This window comes from Pangasianodon hypophthalmus, chromosome 13, assembly GCF_027358585.1.
Source record: "Pangasianodon hypophthalmus isolate fPanHyp1 chromosome 13, fPanHyp1.pri, whole genome shotgun sequence".
In the NCBI taxonomy this organism is placed as follows: Eukaryota; Metazoa; Chordata; class Actinopteri; order Siluriformes; family Pangasiidae; genus Pangasianodon; species Pangasianodon hypophthalmus.
The window spans coordinates 11,466,398-11,490,573 of NC_069722.1; the positions used below are offsets into that span (position 1 = coordinate 11,466,398).

Below are 24,176 nucleotides of genomic sequence, written 5' to 3' on the forward strand. Positions count from 1 at the left end.
TCAGTCTCCTAGACCTGTGTTTAGTGCCTTAAGGTGTCGAGCCATCATTTTACACCATTACAGTCACGTAGAAACAACCCTCACAGTTTAACATTTTCATTAGGCCTGGTCTCAGGGACTATTGTGTCCCTGAATCCTCTGGTTCACTGGTTCATTTTCCTGTAAGAGATTCTTGGATAGTTAGTTGGCCAATATAATGACACAACTTCTGGTACAACTGCCAATGAAAAATCCTAAAATCAATAAGCCTAATGTTTTTTTCTTGGAATATTCCAGCATTTGTCAATAGTTTGTACCTGAAGTTGTGAGTCACTACCATTTATTTAATATCACATACTCTCACTCACTTCACTCACTTCACTCACTCACTCACATTCACTTTATTAGGAACTTCTGTACACCTGCTTATTTATGCAGTTATCCAATCAGCCAATCATATGGGAGCAGCACAATGCATAAAATCATGCAGATACAGCTCAAGAGCTTCAGTTAATGTTCACATCAAACATCAGAATGGGGAAAAAGTGTGCTCTCTGTATGTACAACTGTGGCATGGTTGTTGGTACCAGATGGGCTGGTTTGAGTATTTCAGAAACTGCTGATCTCCTGGGAATTTCTTCATTTCTTCACACTTTTTCTTCATTCTGATGTTTGATGCGAACATTAACTGAAGCTCTTGACCTGCATCTGCATAATTTTATGCATTGTACTGCTGCTACATGGTAGGCTGATTAGATAACTGCATGAACGTGCAGGTGCACAGGTGTTCCTAATAAATTGGACGGTGCATGTACATTTTGAGAACCAGAGCCTGACTCATAACTTTAGATAAAATTCCCCTAAAAGAGCCTTAGTCATTAAGCCTAAAGAGTTATGCTCAGGACATTCCAGTATTTCGCAATAGTTTGTACATAATCTCTGTCCATTGTATTTGAAACATGTGTGATTAACACAGAAAAGACTTTCAAAATATTTCGTTGTATATAGAGAAAAAAGGGAAAACATATTCACTCAAAACTCTCATATAATGTAAGGGGCAGAGGGCAGTTTTGATGTTTATTCTGTCGATTCAAAATATGTAAGAAATAAAACATGACAGGGTGTGCTGTTATATAAAAATAATCAAAGATAATATTAAAAAATAATCAAAGATCATCGTCCATTGTTCTTCACACAAACTAAGAAAAATTAATTTTGAATATACTAATTTATTAAATAAATCAAGTGAAATGGCATTACGTAAGCTAGCTAGTTAGGTCAGGGGTCACACTGGCTGGAACAGTTCACTTTGGGTTTGGGTTTGAGATTGGGTTTACCTCTGATTGTTGCAAAGTGCTGATACTGGAGACTCTTTCCAACAGCACTGCAGTACAAAGGACATATACGAAATACAAAATTACAAAAATTCCACTCTAACAACAAAGGTCTTATGAAGAATAAAACATTCTCTTTAGTACAAGAATGTCTTACTAAAGCTGTTCTTGTGTGTTAATATGAAACTATCCAGTACTTGAGCAATAAAGTAAATAGGCTAATAATACTGGTTACTTACACTTTCCCAGAGGTTGTGTGCTAACCATGTTCATTTATTTCCTATGAAAAAGTAGTCCCATCTCTGAAAGGATAAATAGTATGCATTTCAAACTTTAACAGACCGCTCTGACTGAAGAATTCACAAATGTTTATAATATTTAAATTATAATAATTAAACAACAAAAAGCCACAACATACAAATGACAGTGGTCAGATAAAAGAGGCACCAAATTAAAGAGGCATGAAAATCCATTGTAGGGAGGTCAAGGGGTCACTGCCAAAGTCCAGCTCAGGTTTCAGTAGCAGCAGAGGTCATGGTTAGAGAGAAACAGCTTCTTTAGCTGTACAGAAGGACCTTTTGATCCAAGCTGGACAGGCACAAGGGGAACCAAATGAAGAACATAATTCATTATTCATCAAGTGCACAAATGAAGATGTGAAACACTAATATAATTCATTTGGAACAGCAGGAAAACCATTGGTTGTTATTTATTCTAATGCCATTTCCTCTTGTCAATTATTCCATATGGACCTACATCACAGGGGTTAATGAATAATAAAGCTTTACTTGCACTGCTGATTAGGGAAGCTATTCACATTTGGAGTAGAGCAGATACAATATGTTCTGTTGCTCTTTGACCTCTTTGCCTCTTGCATTCTTTCCTCCTTTTGCAAGGTAAGATGGGATGATGGAGAGACTTTCTCAAGGAAGTTCAGCAGCAGGGGTCTATTTCGAATAGCACAGATGTCAAGCTTCCCCACCGTATTGATTTAAAGGAGTCTGGAGAGGTTCAGAAGCTGCAGGTTACAGAGCAAAAGGTCTCTACGTGAAACTGTAAGGCACACATATACTAAAAAGCCATATTGCTGCTGGGCCAGGCTTAGTGTTTGAGTCTGAGCTAATGAAAAATAATGTTGTGGAAGGGTCAGAAGGGCGAGATCAAGGCTCTGAGAATCTCCTCTCCATTTCCAGCAGCTCAGATTAATGAGGTTTGAATGGTCTGAGCAGCGAGGAACCATTTTTCAGTATCACTTACTCAAGAGGGCCACTGAGCCCTAAGGCCATGGTGTGCTGTCCACCTGTTGTCTCATTACGTCCTAATAGACTGCACAACAAGTTGGGTGTACTACTGCTTTTAACAGGGGTCATCTTACCATGTTTCAGTCATTAGTTATTTGTTCAGTCATTGGTTTTGTAACTATATGGCTGTAGGTATTCAATTTTAACACAGGTACCTGTGTGTTAAAATTTCATGTGTGAAGCTTTGGCATACTTGTGGTATGCCAAAATATCAGCGTGGATTTGTTCTGATAAATTATAATGATAATGTGTGTATGTGTGTGTGTGTGTGTGTGTGTTCATTTGTATTTTTGGATGGGTGTAGTCTGCACTGATTGTGATTAACAAACAGCATTATTAGCTCCTATAACTGATTGAGAATCGACTCAAACTGTTCCTGCCCTCAGCTTTCCACCCTGAAGAATGTCAGCACTTTGCTTTGACACCTCCAGCTGATTATCCACACTTTAGTATTTCTAGCCAGCAAATTGATTTGCATGGCGTGCAAGACATGCATGATGTGCATTGAATGAACCTATCCAAAATCCAAGATTTTTTGCCATTAATTTAACATTTATAATTGTAAAATGTATTCAACTAGCAATTCTTCACTAGTGTATTAATCAAACTTACCTCGCTAACCAAAAATTCTCTCACCCTTTTTGGAGTTTTGCTTTCTAAAATTGTTAAACATCACATTTTCTCATTTCTCATCATTCATTTTTTGTAGTGTATATTTTATATAGTGTAATTAGTATTATTAAAGCCACTGTCAACTAATTTTTATAACTGGTTTCGAAGTTAGCTGTAGCTTCTCTAGTGGATTTACCACTGACTTCAAAAGAAAGAACATAGTTGTTTTTTTCAGTTGAAAGATTCTAAATTTCTTTTTTCTGCCTTTTATTTTTCAAAATCTTTTGAGCAGACATGACAATATTTGGTACACATGGCACCAATGCTACCAAAGTAGCAATGAGCTAATCATGATCTACACTTAGTACTGAAAAAGTAAGCGAACTGTCTAATTAACAGATTTTTTTAAAATAATACTCATTTCTTACACATGGGCACATTGAAAAGCATGCTTTTTGTGCTTGTATAAATAAATCAAAATTTATAATTACGTTATAAAGGGAACATTGTTGCAAAATTAATCTGATCTTGCCGAGCTTCCACCATCAAAACACAACTGTAAATGGTTTAGTTGGTTGCCAAAGTGTAATAGCAGGCAGTTAAATAAGAGGACAGTAAAGCTCATTTTAATCTATTTTATTAAACCAGTTGTGACATGAGCACTGATTTTACCACTTTCTGCAAGCACCATGCTGCTACAAATATGTACAATATACTGAAACACACCACGCAACATTCCTGATCCTGTCATTCCTACATGCTTTTGTAGAACTAGCAGTGCCAGGGAGACACTGCTGTCAATTAGTATACAATCTGACATGCACACACAGTCCTGATCAGGCTCTTAGTTACAGTTAAATTGTAGTTAGGGATATACACATAAATAAATTAACACACACACACACACACACACACACACAAAGTATTACAAAGTGTTTTTAACATTTGAAATTGTATTGATGGGGACTTTAAATGATTTGTACAATCATTGATCAAGGTTTTATCATATATATGTATTTTATTTTATTATTATATTATGCTGCCCAGTTAGATGCATGGTAACATGCCAAATAAACTATGAACAGGTGAAAGTACAGTTAAAGAAGAGGAACATGAGTTGAATTCTCACCATTTTACCACCTCCAATTACTTTAATGTTCATAAACAATTGTGTTCCTTTAATTAAATTACAAAAGGCATATGAGTAAAGACACCAGCTTAGTGACAAGTTTAGCCCAGCTTAGAGCATTTCCCCTGCGTTACAGTCAAAGCATTAGTACTTAAGGAAATATTGCCACCTAGTGGAGAGGTGGGGTTAAAGCAACATGTCTGCAGTTTAACTATACAATTACACTATTTAAAGCATAAAAATAAATATAAACGTTTGCACTCAGCTGTAACTTATTATAGTGTGTGATGAGTATAACTGTAAAGGTCTTTTTAAATTTATAATCATATTTATTGAGTCTTTTTTCTTATTCATGAATATTAAAAGGTGATTTTGCTTTTAAGTGCTGTTTTTCATAGATAGGTAGGTAGATAGATAGATAGATAGATAGATAGATAGACAAGCAGACAGTGTATCTGTCTATCTATCTATCTATCTATCTAGACAGACTGACAGACAGAGTATCTAGATAGATAGATAGATAGATAGACAAGCAAACAGTGTATCTATCTATCTATCTATCTATCTATCTATCTAGACAAGTAGGATAGATAGATAGACAAGCAGACAGTCTATCTATCTATCTGTCTATCTATCTACGTATCTATCTATCTAGACAGACAGACAGAGTATCTAGATAGATAGATAGATAGATAGATAGATAGATAGACAAGCAAACAGTGTATGTATGTATGTATGTATGTATGTATCTATCTATCTATCTATCTATCTAGACAGACAGACAAGCAGAGTAGATAGATAGATAGATAGATAGATAGATAGATAGATAGTAAAAATAAATGAACTGAAATAAATGAAAATCGGAGGATTAGCTGTATGCCGTACCGCAGACGCGTTGTTTGGTAAACTCTTGAACGCCAGAGGGTTTGGTTGGATGAGTACTGAGTAAGAGCAGGAGGTGGCGGTGGCGGTGGCGGCGCTCTAGTGGCTTCACCTTGGGGAATTTTGTAGCCTACATTAACAGTAATCCTCATTTTTCAGCTTGATAAGCTTCCTCTGATTCTTCACTCATGCCGTTACTCTGACACATTCCCCACATGCCCACCTGCATAAGGATCAGAAGGTGAAAGATGAGATAAACTGACTGGTTGCGATTTTGCCCAGTTATGCAGACTACTTGTAGGAAGTGAGAGCCTATCAGGAAAAACTACCTTTCCCATAGTGCACCGGGGCATAGCGGCTGCTTGACGTTTTACGCTGGCGCTTTGGCCATCGTGGAGAATTGGGCAGCATCTCCTGACGGGGAGCAGCCTAACGCAGCGCAAAATGCACTGAAACCCCAGCTCTGTTTCCTCTCCGCTGGCAATGAAAGAGAAGGTCTGGGACAATGTAGCTGTCGCCGTGAGCCGTGCCGGAATACGGGCCATTATTCTGAGAGAAATGCGGCATCTCTTCAGCTGGAGCTGTTAACCCAGAGCAGAAATATATATTTCTAAATATATATATAGAAAATGAAGAAACAATTCAACCGAATGCGACAGCTCGCCAACCAGACTGTTGGCAGGTAAGAATGATTTCCTTCCAGCTCAGCCTTGTGTGATGTCTTGATTATTTTTATTGTCACTTAAAGGTAAAATGATTGTGGTGATTGGGTTCAACTTTGAACAGGAACCGGTCTTTTTTTTCCTGAACGGATCCGATTCAAATTCACGCCGGTGTTAGTGATTACGCAATGCTGGAGCTGAAGCGTGTATCACGCGTTTCTGTGAGACCTGTAAAAACAAAAAAAAAAAAAAAAAAAAAAAAACCTGGCACGGTGTATTCTTCGTGTTTGTGTTTTCCTGGGTGTTTATAGGATACTGCAGATGCGCAGTGACCTCAGAGATCCTCCAAAATCTGACACAAAGCGCATCAATCCCTTAACAGTGTGTAACGCAATACACACGTCCAGTGTAACGCCTCTCTGTGCTCCAGCTGCACTGAGCCATGGATCAGGAGCCACAGAGCTGTAATGCGCCCGGCGTCAGCTGTCCTCCATCTGATGCAGACGGACGCAGTGGATGCGACGCGAGGCAGGGTTGCCAGATAGTTGTGGCTGGTTCCACTTTAATCACTACTTAAACGCCAAGCAGATGACTACAAACTATGATGAAGTGTGACTACTTAGAATTATATCTACTACCCCGAGTTCAGTTGTATTTTCCAACCTGGTTATTAGTAGTTCATCTGCGAAGGTGTTCTAGTCAATCTGGCAACACGAGTTAGAGGCGAGAAAATGGAAGAGACGCAACGTTTCCATCACATCACGCAGTCGGTGTTGGGGAAAAAGGAGGGGTCGGGTACACAACGTCCATCAGCATAGTCTCTCAAGCATTTTTAGGTCATAATTTAAAACTGAATGTTTAACTGTTTAAAGATGGAAAAGTGAAGTAAGAAAGGAATCTCAGCCTTGATGAAGATGCTCAAGACTGCAGCCTCCTTTTCAAGTCCCTATCAGTTGTGCAATTTGTTCTTATGGAGAAGCATTAGGAATTGTTCTAATGGATGCTAAGCCATGCATCAGAGCTGTGGTGCTTGATTTTTCCATGTTTGGTTTGTGTTTCACACCTCCCCCTCCTGAGCTGTTGTGGAAAAGGAAGAAGCTTTCTATGCAGGAGGAGGTGCGTGGGACCAGGTGTGCTCTGCTCCAGGCTCTGGCATGCTGGGGGATTATGCCACACAGCATTGTGGGTCATGATCTGAACATCCTGCTGTGCATGAGCCGGGTGGTCGAATGGCAGAACTTTTTTCTTGGCCTGTTACTGCGTGTGTATCTTGATCCCACATTAGTATTCTCCCCGTCTCTGTCGGCTGTGTCCAGGGAGAGATGGCATTGGCCCGCTGGGGTACTCTGTTCACAGCAGCACAGTAATGAGCAACAACATGTTCTTTAAACAGCAAACTGACCAGTCTCATTAATAAAAAGGTCAAGACTGGGAGAGCTGAGATTAGTGTGGGAATTAGAGCTGACGCTGTCCTTTTACTGCATGTCACTGACACAGGGACATCTCTTCATAAGAACTATTTATATGACTGACACACTGGCTCTGACCTTGCCCTTTGCATATGTGACCTTGAGAGTCTTCAAGAGCTGTAGCAAATGTTATGGATTATTTATAGTCAGCTCCACATTATCACTGGTGAAATGTTGTTGTGGTTAATGAGCAAATAAATTTACTTCAGTTAAAGGTAGCGCTGGGTCATATGACAATATAATATTGACATTACGATAAATTATGTCACATCCATTTCAGGAGACTTTTTTTTACAAATATAAAAAATATTTTTGTACACATTAAAAATAAAAGTATACATTAAAAAAAATCATTGAATCTTTCTATATTACTGTATTGCTGGCAGTTTGTGAGCAAACCTATATATCATTATACATATTGTGTATTGCAGAAATGCCTTTGAGAATCATGATATATTTTTGTCATATCACCCACCCCCATGTAAACGTTAGATTTCTCTCAGATTTTCATTGTGACATGAAGCTAATTAACCACAAAGACTTTTTTTTTTCCATAATCTTTTTTTTTGCCTATCATTTCAAAGGGGGACAATAATTCTGGAGTTGACATTATGACACTCAGACCCTCACTGGCAGTTTATCCATTAGCACCTTAGCCGTGTCTTAGGTTGTTAGTCATTAGGTTGCATACAAAAGAGGAAGAAACACCCTAGCTAATGGAATGGTGGGTGAAACATTAGTGTGGCTGTAATGAATGATGCTGTATTCCAGTAATTTTCTTCTGGTCGTTAGCCCTGTGCAGATTCCTGAGGATCCAGCTCATCTGATTGGATGAATCCTCATTCCTCAGGTCTCATCCTGACCCACAACGGCAACTTCAGCCGCTGCATAATATCACATGCACACTGAGTATAATTATACAAGAGGTGCAAACTGTCAGGGTGATGGAAATTATTTATGGGATTTCTCAGATTACCCGAATAGGATGTGGGTGTGCTGCTTGTAAATATTTAAGCAATATTTCACGAGCAAGAGTGCGGTTATATTGAATATCAGCACGGCTGTGATTCAGCCTTAGGCACGAGGCCACAGGCCGGGTGCCGTAGGTAATCACAGCCATGTCGATATGCAGTATAACAACATGATTGTGAGTGCAATATTGCTTTTATAAAACAGTTCTATAAATTAGAAAATATTATAGAGTAACTGACATTTCAGACACAGTTTGGCCAAATAAGTTGTTTATTTTTACTCTGTGAACAGAAATAGATCCCGCAGAAGCCACACTCACTGATAGCCCGTCAGCTAGCTGGCTAACTAGCTCACAATGATTTGTACATTCCTGTTAAAGGTGCTTCTGGTGAAATTGGCTTTCCTTCCGCCTTTTCATCTGATGAGCTTTCATTTCAAGTAAGAAGTTATATTAATAAAAAATGTATTGCTTGTCATGGCCGCTGATGATGTCCCTAACTGTACTGTAGTAACGGTTTCAGTGGGACTGTTGCTAGAATTGTTTTTTTACATGGCGACCACAGACAAGCGGAGTGATATAAACAGTTAAATGTCCCAGTGTGAAAATACTAAATATAGGCACTCTTGGAACACCGCTCGTCCAATCGAATTAGTGGACCAGAACTAAGTGTCATATAATTGTATTTATACATTTAATGTTTCCCATCACACATGCCCCTCATCATCTGTAATGCACTGAGGTTCACTCCCACTGGGAAGAAAATTGCGATTTCCTGCAGAGGATACGTGTGTGTATGTTAGAGGGAAAGTTTGTGACTTTGCTTTGGCTCACAGTGACCTCACTGGTTGTGTATTTGGAGGCCTTGCTCTCATTCATGTGTTGTTACTGGTGTTTGTGTGATTGGTGGGGAGGAACTGCGGTGTACTCACTCCCTCAGGAAGGGTGGCCGCCAACGTCTTGTTTGGCTGGAGCAAAAAGTGTGTGTGTGTGTGTGTGTGTGTGTGCGGGTGAACTTGTTCACCCAACAGGGCCTCCTCACACACTGCAGGGGAATTCTTTTTTATTCATCCCACGAACGCCTTAGTTGCTAGAAGGTACAAACCAAGGGACAGTTACAGCTGAGTAAGTGATAGCTGTGCTAGACAATGTCTAATTTTTAGTGATTATTCCTCTTACATGTCTTATTCTGATTATATAGATTGGTATAAGTGTAATATGGGAATAATCATGGTTAACTGGTTTTATGATTTTTTCCCCATTTGGTCCTCCAAATAAAATGTTTAACAGTTAAGCATTTACTGCAGCTGCTTTTTAGAAATCAAACTAATACAGTGTCCATGTATTGAATATACAAAAATAAATAAAATTAAATAAATAAAGTCTGCAACTTCTGAACTCCCATGATCCTTAGCCAACAACTTCATTGCATGAACTTCATTCAATCAAAATCAAATTGCTTGCAATCAACCTTCTCCCTTTTAATAACCTAAATAAATGAAACCTAAATAATAAAATATAACCTAAATAAACAAAAAAGTCTCGATTCAGCATTATGTCTATGAGGATTCTTGGTTATCTTCTTCATTAGTGTTTTCACCATAGCCTGCTTACTGTTAGCCTCTTTAGTCTTGTCTAGTTGATGTGTGTTTTGCCTTTCACACATTTCTGAGTATTACCTAGCCTTCTTTGTTTGTCTTAGTGGAAAACCTGAGCTTGGATCCATCTACCTGCTTCATGACAGCAGTGAACTGTTCTAGCCAGTGTGAGCCCTGACTTAACTAGCTAGCATACCTAGTGTCATTTCTCTTGATTTATTATTTTTTTTAATTTGCATATTGAAAATAATTTTATCTTAATTTGTGTGAAGAACAACAGATGATGATCTTGGAGACACTTAAACATATAAGTGATTGAACCTTTGCCTTCCCCAACTCTTTTTGCTAATTGGCTGACATTGATACATTTTTAGTTACACACAATGCTTAATCTGAATCTAACAACTCTACTATGTAAAGAATAAAATAAAACAGGGTATAGAGTTATAGGACAATAATCATCAATGGAGTGGTGTTGATTTCTTGTTGGGGAATGTCCATGAAACAAGTTAGTCTTTTTTTACATACATTATAACAGCCATAAGCAATTGTTTTCTCCTGAAGTTAATAAGATTAAAATATGCTGGTTGTCATGTTTGCGAGAAACCAACAAAGAGCTTCCAAAAATGCTAAATGGAGTAATGCATGAGGGAGTGTGATTGTTAGAGTGTTAGGTGCTGAAGTTTAGTCTGGGTGGGTGGGTGTCAGGCAAGGTGTCAGGTGGGTGTTACTGTCCCAGGAGTAAGTTGTAATGCAGCATGTATTTTATGTGTTCCTTGCAGTGTATGCACAGGTATGTATACAAATTGCCTGGGGTAATAATAAACATTAATTTTAACTTGGAGCAAAAAAAAAAATACCTACTCCAGGTTAAGTATGCATGTTTATCACCAGCCCACGATAGTACTGCCTCTTGTCCAATTTGGTTGTGTCCTAGAGCATTAAATGGTGAAATACAGGCAGAAAAATCAGCAGTAGGTGTTAGAATACATGTGAATTTCAATAATGTCCTGTTCTTAAAATAAAAATTTACTGTCTTTGTCAGAGATGATGTTTTATGTATTTTCAGTTGGTTTTGCCAAAGTTTGGTTTAGTTATATTTCTGTTAGACATTTTGAAGGTCCCCAAGTATAGCGTGTGAATCACCTTAGCTTTAAATTCAGTAAATGTGATTTGTGTCAGTTAAATTAGTTGATAAATGGCAGTGAACTGCAGAATTACTCGCTTGGGATAGGTTTAGGATTGAGTTTTTCCAGTAATACATAAATTTCCAGTAATAAATTTTTTAGCAATAAATGCCAAATGAATATATCGAAGGATCAATAATGCCCTTTTATTCTGTCCTAACCTTTGGAGTAATAGACAGCAGAAAAGCAGGCAACATCATCTTTCAGCTTTATCTGATATGTCACAGGGACAGTATCTTTTTTCAGCCATTACAGCCACCTCTCTCTCTCTGCAGTGTCCTAGTTTTGAATCTGTCAGCAGCTCCTTCTCTCTCTTCTCTGTCCGTCCTCCTCCTCTTCCCTGTATTCTCATCTCTTCTCTTCTCCTCTCCTCCCACACTGGAGGCTTGCAGGTATGCAATGTCAGCAGCAGCGTGCAGTCCCTCATACACACCTGTGGGCTCCTCTGCATGACATTACTGTTGTGATGCAGTCTGTTTTTGCAGGGGATATACCCACAGACTCACACAGCTCAAGAGAAAACCAAGGATTTGAAACACTACTAGATTATAACTTGCCTGCACAGTGTGTGTTGGTTAGGGCGGTATAGGATTTTCAGCATATTAGTAAGGAATGAACCACGATGGGACACCACCCCACATGTAGTTATTTTCCCATAAGGGCGCATCGGGAAGTGTTTTATTCCTTTTATACTGAAGCAATTTGCCAAAACTCAAAAAAAATATTCATTAAAGAAAGAAACGTCATAATTTTTAACCGTGTATAGTTACATTAAATGTTGTGAAACATTCCTCTTCTCACTTATGTTATTAGCAGCTATAAACAGTTATTCTGTTAGCAGTCTCTGTTTTTTGTTTTTGTTGTTTTTTTTTCAAGAATGCAGCTTGTCATGTTACTCAGAAACTGCAAAGCCCCGTACTGAAGAATTTACCAAGTCGGATAACTTGCAGCTTTACCTCTAACCTCTTTACTACTATTACAAAGTGCTGACACTGGAGACTCCTTCCAAAGTGCAAAAAAAGTCTCCTCACAGAAAACCTCACCATATCTATAATTACTTTTTAAACCTGTTTATGTGAAACATCTATTATACAAACTACTGTGTAATTTGATCATAATGTAAATAAATGATAATTGTATTAGAACAAGCGCATTAATATAACCCTGTGCCTAGCAGCTACTACTCTCAGAGCTGCTGTTACTGAAAATGAATTAACACCTTCTGACCAATCAGAGAAATAAATAAAAGAATTTAATGCAGTTACTTAGTTTGGGAACACTCAAATATTTAAAAAACAACAACAACAACAACAAAAAAACAGTGCTAGGCTGTTTTTTATGTCATATAAAACCAACTGGTATCCAAGTCCAAAACATCATTGCTGAATGGTTCTGCACTCTCTTAGAAGAAACACTAAAACCTGACCCAAAAGCATTTTTAAAATTAATTGCTCCCATGCACCACAAGGAATTTGGCCTGTTGACCTTATATGAATATGAATCAATGCATTACTCCTGTAAAACATGATTCAGAGGTTTATTACATAATTAATGCTGCATTTGCACAGCATATTACATGTGCTGTGCGGCTGTGCTATTTTGAGGATGTCTGCCATTACAGCTCAGCCTTTTTAAATATGAATCCACAGATTTTAAAAAATATTTTATTTTGCATAATTCATAGAGACTCAAATAAAGTCAGAGTATATTTAAAGTATAATAAAGTCATAAGTATGTGGAGTATATTTTAAGACACTTCCCATTCTAAGGGGTGGACAGTGTGGCAAAAAATATCATATCACAATACTTGTAGATATACATCATATCTTTAATTAAACCCTATAATCAAAAACTACAACCTGAAAGATTTTATCTAACATTTACAAAGTATGAGAAAAAAGAGGAAAAATAAATAAGATTAGTACAAAAATGTTTAATGCCAAATTAATCAGCCAGGTAGGAGAGGATTCCAAGCCAAGTTTGTTTTAGTTTAGGCATATAAGGATGTACTGTGGGCCAAAAGTGCCCCAAGTGTAAGCAGCCACATTTAGAGTGTTTTCAATGGCATTTGGAACCTAGGCCAAAAAAAATGCAACCAGTACTTGTGTGGTGATTTAATTCTGGGCCAAATTGGATTTAAGTGGAAAGTGTGAGCCATTACTCCATTACTCATTTGCTATTAGGGCAGTTACTTCTTGCACTGGGTAACAATGAAGTTATTAAAACACTGACACTGGATGACACCTGCAGTACTCAGAAAAGTCTACCATGATGTAAATGTTTGACAAAATCAATTTCAGATCAGTATATCCCAGCCCTACGGATTTGGTGAACACAAATTTAATGAATTTTCTGCCAGAATCAGCAATTTGGGTAAAAGTACATAAAGTTCTAAAACAGTCTATTTTATCAACTTTGTCAGTGTACCATTTATTCTCTCCCGAAGAGAATCTAGCCATGATGTCCATCTGGTTTTGGCTGTCTCTACCAATTAGATTTAGGCACTCTGGAAAACAGTATCTTAGACAGCATGAGTGTTATGGGCCTGAAAGTCTTCGCTGTCAGTGATGCATGGTGCAGACACTGTCTCACCCCCAGACACATCGAGTCCTTGAATAAGTGGCACTGTAAATTAACAATCATGGCAACACAGGCATTCAATTTCGTTTGGCACCAACATCATCAATTTCCATCCACGCTGAGTTGTTCTGCCTCTGCAAAGGCCAGTTCAGTCTTTCACTCCCTTCTGGCTCTCACTACATCAATCTTCTGTAATTCTTTGGCTGTGTATTCTGGTTCAAACTGATATGTCTCGGCGACATTTTGGAAATAATCAATGTCCTCATATTCATAGCAAATAAGCCACAAATAAATAAACCTAAACTATAACAAAAGAGCTTTAGGTGTGTTGACTGGTTCAAGCTGTATGTTATAGTGTGGGAACAGGGTCTGCACTTAGTGCACATGAATCTGAGCGGAAATAAGTAACCAGAGGATACTAGTTTATTCAAAATATAACTTACTGTAAACATGTTTAGGGCATCTTGGTTCTTATCAGTGCAGCTGTAAACAGTTCTGACTCACTAAAAACACACTAGTTTTAAGTCAATTCCACAAGTGAAAATCCATTAATCTTAGTGGAATTTACCATGATCAGTGGTTTCAATTCATAGATATTGCACCACAGTCCATTCAATATAGAGGAAGCATTTTCTTTAGCACTGTGCAAGCAAGATATTTTATATCACACTGCCTGACCCAACTATAAATTATACAATTAAAGGATGATATGGCATGTAGTCATTCAGGAGCCTGAACTGTCTTTTACTTTTGTTTTTACTGTTTATGGTTGGTGAGTTAGCTAGCTGGCTACCAATCAACTCAGACATCCAAACTTCCAGTATACAAAGGGCTTAAATTAGTACTTAAATCTGTGCTGATTTGCATTTACAAAGCTGGTAAAGCCAGGTTTAATTGGTGGCCAAATTATGTATTTTCATCACCAGTCTTTCAGACTGACTGTGATATTGCCTATTTCACTAGGAGATGCAATTTCTACAGTGTGACTGTGCCGTACTCTTCTTCTGAATTGTTCACTGAGCTGCTAAACTGACCCAAAGGACAGAGCTGTAGTACTGCAGAAATGTATTCTGAATATTTGAACTGAAGAAAAAAGAGAGGAAATAAACATTAACTGGTTCTTTTTATAATTTAAACCTGGTTTCTTTTAGACCTACTGTGATAACACCTATTTCGCTAGGAGATGCAATTTCTACAGTGTGACTGCGCCATAATCTTCTTTTGAATTGTGCACTGAGCTGCTAAACTGACCCAAAGGACAGAGCTGTAACACTGCAAAAATATCTGAACCACCAAAAAAAGAGAGCAAATAAACTGGTTATTTTTATCATTTTAAAACTGTTTTTAAACTGGTAACTTATATAATTATCTATGCATACCTGGCAAAGGTTTGCTTACCTTTCCTGTCAGCATATTTCTGACCAATGAATAAAAGAATTATATGAGTATATTTTTAGTCCTATACATCCCTCAGCCAAGTTTTTTCCTTTTTTGTTTTTGTGCATCCAAACCAAATAGCAAATGAAATCCGATTCAAACTAATAGGTGTGAATGCACCCTTAATTTTGCCTTAAACAATTTGAAAAAATGTCAGTCATATTTTTGGAGTAATACTGTGATGGCATCAAATCACAGATGAAGTCCTAGGATTGTATTTCTGATTTTATTAAGCAAAGCATTTTGGAATGCTTGTTGCAAATTTCTGGCATTACAGAGGGATATAAAAAGCATACAGGCCCTTAGCTATGGAACCTTCCAGCATATTTAGTAGAAATACCTCCCGCTCTTTTCCCATCTGCTGCAGTGCACATGCTCATCCTCCTGTTTGAAGTAATACCTGGTGTTGTGCTTTGAGCAGACAGTTGAGTGGAGAAGGCATTCAGATCCCGCAGGCGAATTCAGTCTTTATATCCCCATGTCTGGCTCAGCTCAGACACCGGAGGAGATTACACACAGCGCACAGTCTTCCCTCACAATGTCACACTGAACAGAAATGTGTCCAGAGACACGGTTAACACTCATCCAAGAGGATGCTTTATGAAGAGCAGACAGGGGATGGTAGGAAAGGAAAGGAGAGAGAGAGAGAGAGACAGAGAGAGAGAGAGAGAGAGAGAGAGAAGAAGATGGGATAGAAATGTGTCTTCCTGTAGATGTGTGGGTGTATTGTGCTGAGTGCTTATACTAATAGATGCTTAGTTTTAACATTTTTTTTCAGCCCTTTCATTTACCACCAACAGAATATTTAAATATTTTGATGATTGTGATAGGTCGAAATAGAAAAGAATATTGGAATATTCAGAAGCTACCGAATCTGGAGCATTGTTTATAGATGCATTAATAACCATAACCATTGACCATAGGTTCATATTATAGATTCATTAATAATGGCAGCTCTAATAGCAGGTGGATCAATAAAGGTAGGGAATCCTTACTCTAGCATGTTCACATGACCCTGTCGAGAGACAGCTGTGGAGAGATCTGAATCAGGATGTCCTTGAGACCCAGTAAGCCTGCACCATCTGTGCCAGCAGAGACACCTACTGCTTGATAGAGTTGTTGGGCTGACTCATCTCTTTCACACTGCACAACTGGAACATTGAATAAACATGAGGTCTCATCAAACCTAATTTGTGCACTTGACAGCTTCAGAGGGCACTCAGTTGCCCTGTTGTTCCTGGCCTTACAATGATGGCCCTGCTCCAAATTCTTAGATTTGTCCCTTTGGGTGGGTTTTTTATTTATTTATTTTTTTTTATACTTTATGGCCATCTTACGAAGACCCTGCTGCAGGTGTAGGCTAAATCAAGAAGCAATTAATAGCTGAAGCCTGCTGGGAATGGCTAGTGGAAAAGAGTAGGGATTGCATGTGTTTTTTATTTCACTGTATTTTTAGTATAAGCAGTTTGGCTACAGCATAGGTTCTCAACCTTGGGGTCGCAAATGTATGCAGGCTCAAGTGAGATGCAGACTTGTTCGCAGGACACCCCTCCCCCCACACCCCCACCCCCAGTTATTTATAATGTAGTTCTATGCATATATGCCTGAATAATATGAATATATTACTGTTATTAAATTTTCATTAGCCTCCATTCAATTTGGAGCTCATCTTAAGCCTGTTTAACAAGAGAATCACAGCGGCACTGTGGCCAACACACTGTCATGCTAATCAAAGTGGCCTTTACACTGGACACTAGCAGCTGCTGGGCTACAGCATGTTCAACAGCATGTTGCAGTTGACCTTTGATCAAGATGATCACTGCTCCATACAGACAATGGACAAAGTAGCAGAATACAACTATCAGTGAATTTGAATTAACATCAACTACCTTATTAGGTACTCTTGATATTACCCTCTTCCTTTAGTGCATCTTTAGTCCTTCTTTGAATGCTGAATCCTTCTTTGAATGCTGTCCAGAACTATGGTATTGATCTGTCATTTTCAAAAAGAAAAGCCTATAGCTCTTCTAAGCACAAGGACCTTGCCCTCTTTTGTGGTCTGATGATTGGGAAGGCCATGAAAGATGTTCCAGTAGCTCTACTTTTGGTATTCCATCGCTTTGTAATTTGAATAGCAGTGTGTTTGTAGCCATTATTATGAGGTAGTCATAAGGGAGCAGTGTTGCACCATAGGGTACCTCTGAAGTGGCCATGATATTAAAAGACTTTCTAGACACTCCTGTGAGATAACGGAAGGAAACGTATGTAACCATGGTTCTACAACTGAGTCGAGGACAGCCAAGCAGCTTCCTTTGAAACTAGTTGAGTATTCTCATTGCTTGTTTCCTTGCTGTGTACCAATAGCAAAGTTGTCACCTTGTGACCATGATCCTTACCCCACCTTAAAAAAAAAAAAAAGTTCCCCCAAAATGACACACACATCCTCTGGCTTTTCATCAACCCAAGTGACCCAGATCATCTTGGCAGTCCTCCACTCAGTTGTAGAACCACAGATACCTATGTAACCTTCCATTCTACATCCTTTTGTTTCTGGACCACCAGGGCATTCTCCTTTGGAATTAGTGTATCAAAGTCATAACAAGGGTTCATAACATCCTGATGCATACCTTGCCAGAAAGTAAAAGACAGAACTCAGAAATGTGCAATAAGTTCAAATACCATACGTTATTGAAACAGAGAATCACACAAAGTGTTAAAACTGCATCCTAATGAGGATGAGAATCACTCAACATCCTAATACTCTTCATCCTTGAAACACGGAACACCATGAAATGCTATCAAACACTGCTACTTCATTTTAGTTAGCCTAGCTGACTGCCAGTATATTACGATAGCAAACGTAAAAGTAAGTGCCTAGATTTTAACATTTCTTTTGTTTCTTCTTCTGTACACTGATATTGTGTTCCAGTGTTTGGCTTATTTGGTTAAAAAGACACTCTGGTGAAAAAAATAACATAGCATTGATACAAGGTGGCATGGTTGCCATCTCACAGCTCCAGGGTCCCAGATTCAGTCCTGAAATCGGGTTACTGTCTATGCATGATCTCCCCATGTCCGTGTGGGTTCTCTCTGGACTTTCCTACCTCCCAAAAACATGCTGGTAGGTGAATTGGCAGCTCTAAATTGCCCCTAGCTGTCAATGAGTATGCAAATATGTGCCTGGTGGTCTGCATTGGACTGGCATCCCATCCAAGGTGTATTCCCACCTCATGCCCAGTGTTCCTTGAAGAGGCTCCAGATCCACCTCAACCCTGACCCAGATAAAGTAGTTACTGAAGATGAATTAATGAATACCACTGATATATTTTGGTTTGCGAACACGTATTATGGTAACGCCTGTTATAATGCTGGGAAAAACCCCTCCTGGTGATTCATTATGGCAGTGGAGTAACCTGTGGCAGTGGGAGTAAACGGTAAACTGCTTTGTGGGCAGACTGTTTGATGTTTTTCTGCAAGGCTAGCTGTTTCATTAGCTAATGGAGAATGAAGCTGCAGATTAAAGATGGGGTCAGTAATTTATTTAGTGAAGGTTCCCCTCACATTCTGTCAGTTTTCAATAAAATATCAGCTTAGAGGAAGAACCCCGGTTTCTGTGGTGTCCACAGGCCCAGTAAAAGGTTAAAAAAGAAAACAAAAACAAATTATGTGGTCCAACATATAACCAGTCAGGAAGTTGAGGTTTCTACTTGAGTGGGGCAAATGACACTGGAGGCATAGCTTTGGACAGGACACTGAAGGGAGATGCAACATTAGTTTGGATTTTTAAAAAAGTTTCAAAACATTTAGCTTTAGCAAAGTATAAGTTTGACAGGTATAAACTAGTATAGTTATGTTTAATGGTACATAAAGCTACAGCTAGGAAGCTGAATATCATATTGAAAATGTAGACTATAATTCTTCTAACATTTTTCAGGTCAGCATTAAAGTGGAGTTGTATTACTCCAGTAACAGAAATGATCTAATGGGAGTTTGATTTCATATCAGGGTTATTCAGCTGTATAAGTTTGGGCCAAAAAGAGAAGTACACAAAAAGAGAACTGAAGCATTGAGAAGAGAAAGTACGGGCAATAACTACACCTGGTTACACTGCACTCTTCAGACATTCTTCTATTGAATTGTTATTTTTTATCAAGAAAAAATTTTTCTACCAGCTTTTAGACAAATGGCTAACAGTTCTTACTTGCATGTTTTCTGCATCCCTGTAGGTTTCTGCCCACCTCTCAAATATGTTTTGGTAGGTGGATTGGCTACTCTAAATTGCAGCTCGGTATAAAGGAGTGTATCGGGTATGTGTGTATGGTGCCCTGCGATGAAATGAACTTCATTAATCAAGGACAAATAAAATCAGATGCTAGTTTTATGCAAGAATGCCTCTTTGAAAGAAGTGCTATAATTCTGATGTTGCTAGTATTTTGACTGGCATTTCAGACATTTTCAGCAAAACATTTTCAGCAGAACATCTCTAATAACTACAGCAAGTTAAGCATCTTTGTACATTAGTCTTGTACATTAATGTAAGTTATTTGTTGAGATCTGGTGACAGAGCTATTAATTCTGTCATCATTTTGGCACATCTTGCAACTGTTAAATGCTCATCATCGTCTGTGAGCTTTGCTAAAACCATTGTTCCACACTGCCTCTCTTCAGTTGCTCCATCTTTGGAATTTTGACTGGTTTCCTTTGACACATTTTGTAGTTTTTAACACATTATGTGTTCCCATGACAAACTGTGAAACTCTATTAGCTCTTTTGAAATGTCATTTATCAAAATCATTGTTGTTCATATATACAGTGGGGTCCAAAAGTCTGAGACCACTAGTGAGAATGCTTTTGCATTCTTTTCTAATTCAATACAACAATTTTCATCACAATCAATTAATTTAATACAACAATTTTCAATCACAATCACAGTCATCAATTATATGACTGACAACAACTTGAGTGAAAAGTAGAATCCTTGAAATATTTACATGAATTTCAGAGTTTCTTAGTATTTGGTATATCCCCTTTGTGCTTTAATGACACTGTGCACTCGCATGGACATGTAAGTTTGTGCAAAACCTTATGATCCATTTTAGATCAAATCCATCAGAGTGTCGTCTGAACACATGCTTCAAAAGAAGAGATTAGGCATGAGGAAATCTGACTTTTTACAAAGCAGTTAACATGGTCAATATCACAAATTTGCTTAGATTTAAATAGGGACATAGAAATAGTGCAGAATATTGAATATTAAATATTTGAGATATTGAATATTTACTTTCTTTATTTAAAATATTTCAGAATTCTAAAACCTTCTGTTTATTTCCGATTTTAAATGGAAAAAAAATCCCTGATTTTTAATGTGGTCTCAGACTTTTGGACCTCACTATATATATATTTAATGCATTGCTATTACATGCAAAACTATTACAAACACATATAGCGCATATAAACACTATAACCTGTATAGTACTGCCTTCTTATGAGTAACTACACTGCAAAAAATGGCATCTTAGCTAGTGAAAATTTCTTGAATATAGTCAAATGTATCTAGTAGTTCCTACTACAAACTAAAGATTACCAAAACCTATTTCTAGACATTTTTACTCATTTCATGCTTGAAATAGTCTTCTTCTATTGGTAGATCATTTTTGCTCATTTTAAGCTCATTTATTTCCAGAAAGAAGCAAAATTATGTGCCAATAGAACAAAGAAATGTAAAGTTTGAAATTAGTAAAAAAAAAAAAAAAAAGAAAAAAAGAAATGGGGAATACTAGATAAATCTGACTATACTGAAGATATTTTCACTTGATAGATAGATAGATAGATAGATAGATCACTTTATGCCACTTCATGCCATTGGCACGGCACCATCTTGGAGCTATTTATATTTAAATACACCCACTTACATGTTATTTTAACATTGTATCCTGCTCAAAGGAGAATTCAGAAAGTATTGCCAATGTGAAAAGTGACACCGTGAACAAGAATCTGATTCTTGATCAGCAGCATTATTCTGAGATGCTTTGTGAATATCACACCTGGTCTGGTTTCTGCAGCTTAATTATTTTTGCCTCACACTCATGAATCACATTGTCTTCACCCTATCTTAGCCTACAAAATGTCTGATTTGGTTGCCTAGAAACCATGCACTTTTTAAAAGTAGTTTTCTGCTCCCCTGCAGCATACCACCTACATGTTATTGATAATTACAGCCTGTTATTCAGGAGAGCTGAAAGGACAAGTTATAATATAAAGGCTTTTGATCTAAACTAAACTTCCAGATGAACTGTGTAATCGCTTTAAACATTTATTTATTTTTTATGCAAATGAAGAACTTGCATGCATTTCAAAAGCACTTGTCATTATTTGTTTCAAGACACTGATGGGGAATCCTGAAGGGAATTACAGCTGGGACTGCTGCTGTGGGGTTTTGGGAGCACTTTGTAGGCAGGTACAGATATCTATGTCTGGATGGCATGTGCCTAGAATCCTACATTTAGAAATGTGTACCAAAAATAGAGTGGTTTCAAAAGTCTCACACTGGCTACGTTCAGCTTCAACACAGAGACCCATAAACTAGAGCCATAAATCCAGCGTTTACATATTTTTAAATATGCTGTTGTTGCTGTAGAAATAATAATACTGTAATTTAAATATATAAGAGAAATATAATACTATATATCATAAACAATATAACCAAGTTGTTAATAGCCATCAAAGAAACATGCTCAACCTGTATGACTTAGTAATCTACAGTATAACATAATTATATCAGTATAACTCCTTTTCTAAGGCTTGCTTTTGTTCCATTTTATACCACAGCGCTGTTGAATGCTCGATTCCAAGTGGTCAGTAGGTGTTGATTGATTTTCTAGAACAGCATGGCTCAGATCAGACAGTAGTTCTGGCTGCAAGGTTTATATTAATGCGCTTGTTCTAACATGTTATTATTTCTATAGTAACAACTTACTTGGGACAACAACTTACTATGGTGGACACTTCAAAAAAATTAATTGTTGATATGGTTATATGAAAACCCTAAGAGACCATGCATTATAATTTTTTTCTTTCTTGTTTTCTCATGATCGCGACTTAATTTTTGTGTACTCGACATAACAACATGTTGTTTTTATTGCTATGGAGGCAGCAGAAGCTTAGTGCAATCCCACAGCATCATTAATGAACAAATTTGTTTTTACTTTGATCAGGGACTCACTCAAGCTGAAACAGCTCTATGTCTGTCAGTGACTGACAACTTCCACATTAGTGTCTGACACTTGAGGAGGAGGCTGTCAGGTCTACCCCTATCTCTTAATGCGGAGATAAAGTCCATCTCTACAGCAGGCATTTATTATATTTATGATGGTGATGGCGAAGACACCAACGTGCATGCAACACCAGTCCCATTCACAAGGCGCGAGATTTTCTCGTGATAAAATTACATCATGAGAAAACAGCTTTTTGTTATGTCAAGATCATGAGAAAATTAAGTCGAGATCATGAGAAAACAACTTTTGTTATGTCGAGATCACAAGAAAACAACTTTTGTTACGTCAAGATCATGAAAAAATTAAGTTGTGATCACAAGAAAACCTTTTGTTGTATGATGTCGAGAAAATTAAGTCAAGATCACGAGATAACAAGAAAGAAAAAAAAACCTAATAACGCATGGCCTCTTAGGGCTTCCGTATGGTTAAGCTTTCTGTGAGGTGATGTTTACTTTTTTGGAAGGAGTCTCCAGTATCAGTGCTGTGTAACAGTCAGGTGAGTGTGACGGAATGACAGTTAATAGCAGTTATATCATAAGTGGTAACAGGAAGTAATTTGATTCATAGACATTTCACAATATAATAAATGGATAAAAGTATGATATGTTATTATGAAATAAACATAATATTGTTAGCATTGTCAAACTGCTGTGGTAAGAGAAATAAAACACATCGGGATGTGCTGCTGTTGGAAAATAATCAGCTTTATTGTGGTAGTGGATCACACCACCCTGTTGTTGATTATTTTCCTATAATAAAATGCCTTGTCATGTTTTATTCCTTTCATTGCAGTGCTAGCATAGAGTGTGTGTGTATTCTTTTACCTTTTTATTTTTGTATAAGTGACAGGAGTGAATTAATTTTCAGTACAATTAAATCCTTCTATCATTTCCTCATGTCCTTACTGCAGCCTGGTCTTGATAGAGTGCTTTAGTGGGTTTTATGGCAGATGAAAATGTTCTCTGTAGAGAAATATTATAAAAGCAGGTCCTACATGAAAACGCCTCCCAGTTCTACGCCAACGCTGCAGGCCTCTTTCTTCTTTCTCTCCCAGTGTGATCAGGATATAGCAGTTCTGTCTGTATGTGTGCGAGTGTGTGTGGGTGTATTAGCTCGGCATGATGGAGCTGCGTGAACAGTCTCTTCAGGTCAGATCTGCTCAGTTGGGGTCTACAGTGTGCAGGAGGAGGAGCAGTTCCACCAGCTTGGCGGCTCGGCACCACACGCCACCCCAGCTTCTGTTTTATTCACGTGTCATTATGCACATGTGCATTATTCACGAATTCATGACTCATCTATGTTTAGAGGTAAAATGTCAGGTTGAATATATCTGATATTAAGCTGATGTATGGCTTATATGTATTTCACTATATCACTGTGCTCACTGATTCATTTTCATTGACAATATAGGGACAAAAGGCCAAGCAAAATTATAGCGATGCAAAGAGGACAGGGCAACCAATGTGAAAAAATTAAGCATTGAGTATAAGAATCCTTGTTTCCTTTTGTCACGTCCTCAAAAGAAGCAAAAAAGGAAACAAGGACAGTAGGAATTAAGAGCAAATGTATTTGCCCAATGAGATGTTGCACAGGGCATAACAAATCTGCATAAACATTGCAGATCTGTGTATACACAACAGCAGTTACACACTGAATTAAGTAAGGAATAAAACATGACAGGGTGTGCATTTATAGAAAAATAATCAACAATGCTGTTGTATTTATTTGAAAAATTTGAGCACTGATAATGTTCACATAAAAG

General features: G+C 37.8%; 1 protein-coding gene across 15 annotated transcripts in view; it reads left to right on the plus strand.

Annotated features, from left to right (window-relative positions):
• Nucleotides 1-5,463: 5,463 nt before the first annotated feature.
• arhgap44a (Rho GTPase activating protein 44a) overlaps nt 5,464-24,176 on the plus strand; it is a 43,258-nt gene continuing 24,545 nt past the window's right edge. For 5 of the 15 annotated variants that reach the window (XM_026916437.3, XM_026916439.3, XM_026916438.3 and 2 more), the window contains exon 1: nt 5,465-5,919. In XM_026916437.3, coding sequence (XP_026772238.1) covers nt 5,867-5,919 — 53 coding nt within the window. In that variant the 5' untranslated portion in view covers nt 5,465-5,866. Of the gene's footprint in view, nt 5,920-24,176 lie in introns of all 15 variants that reach the window. The other 10 variants (XM_026916444.3, XM_026916446.3, XM_034309993.2 and 7 more) reach the window with 4 other exon arrangements.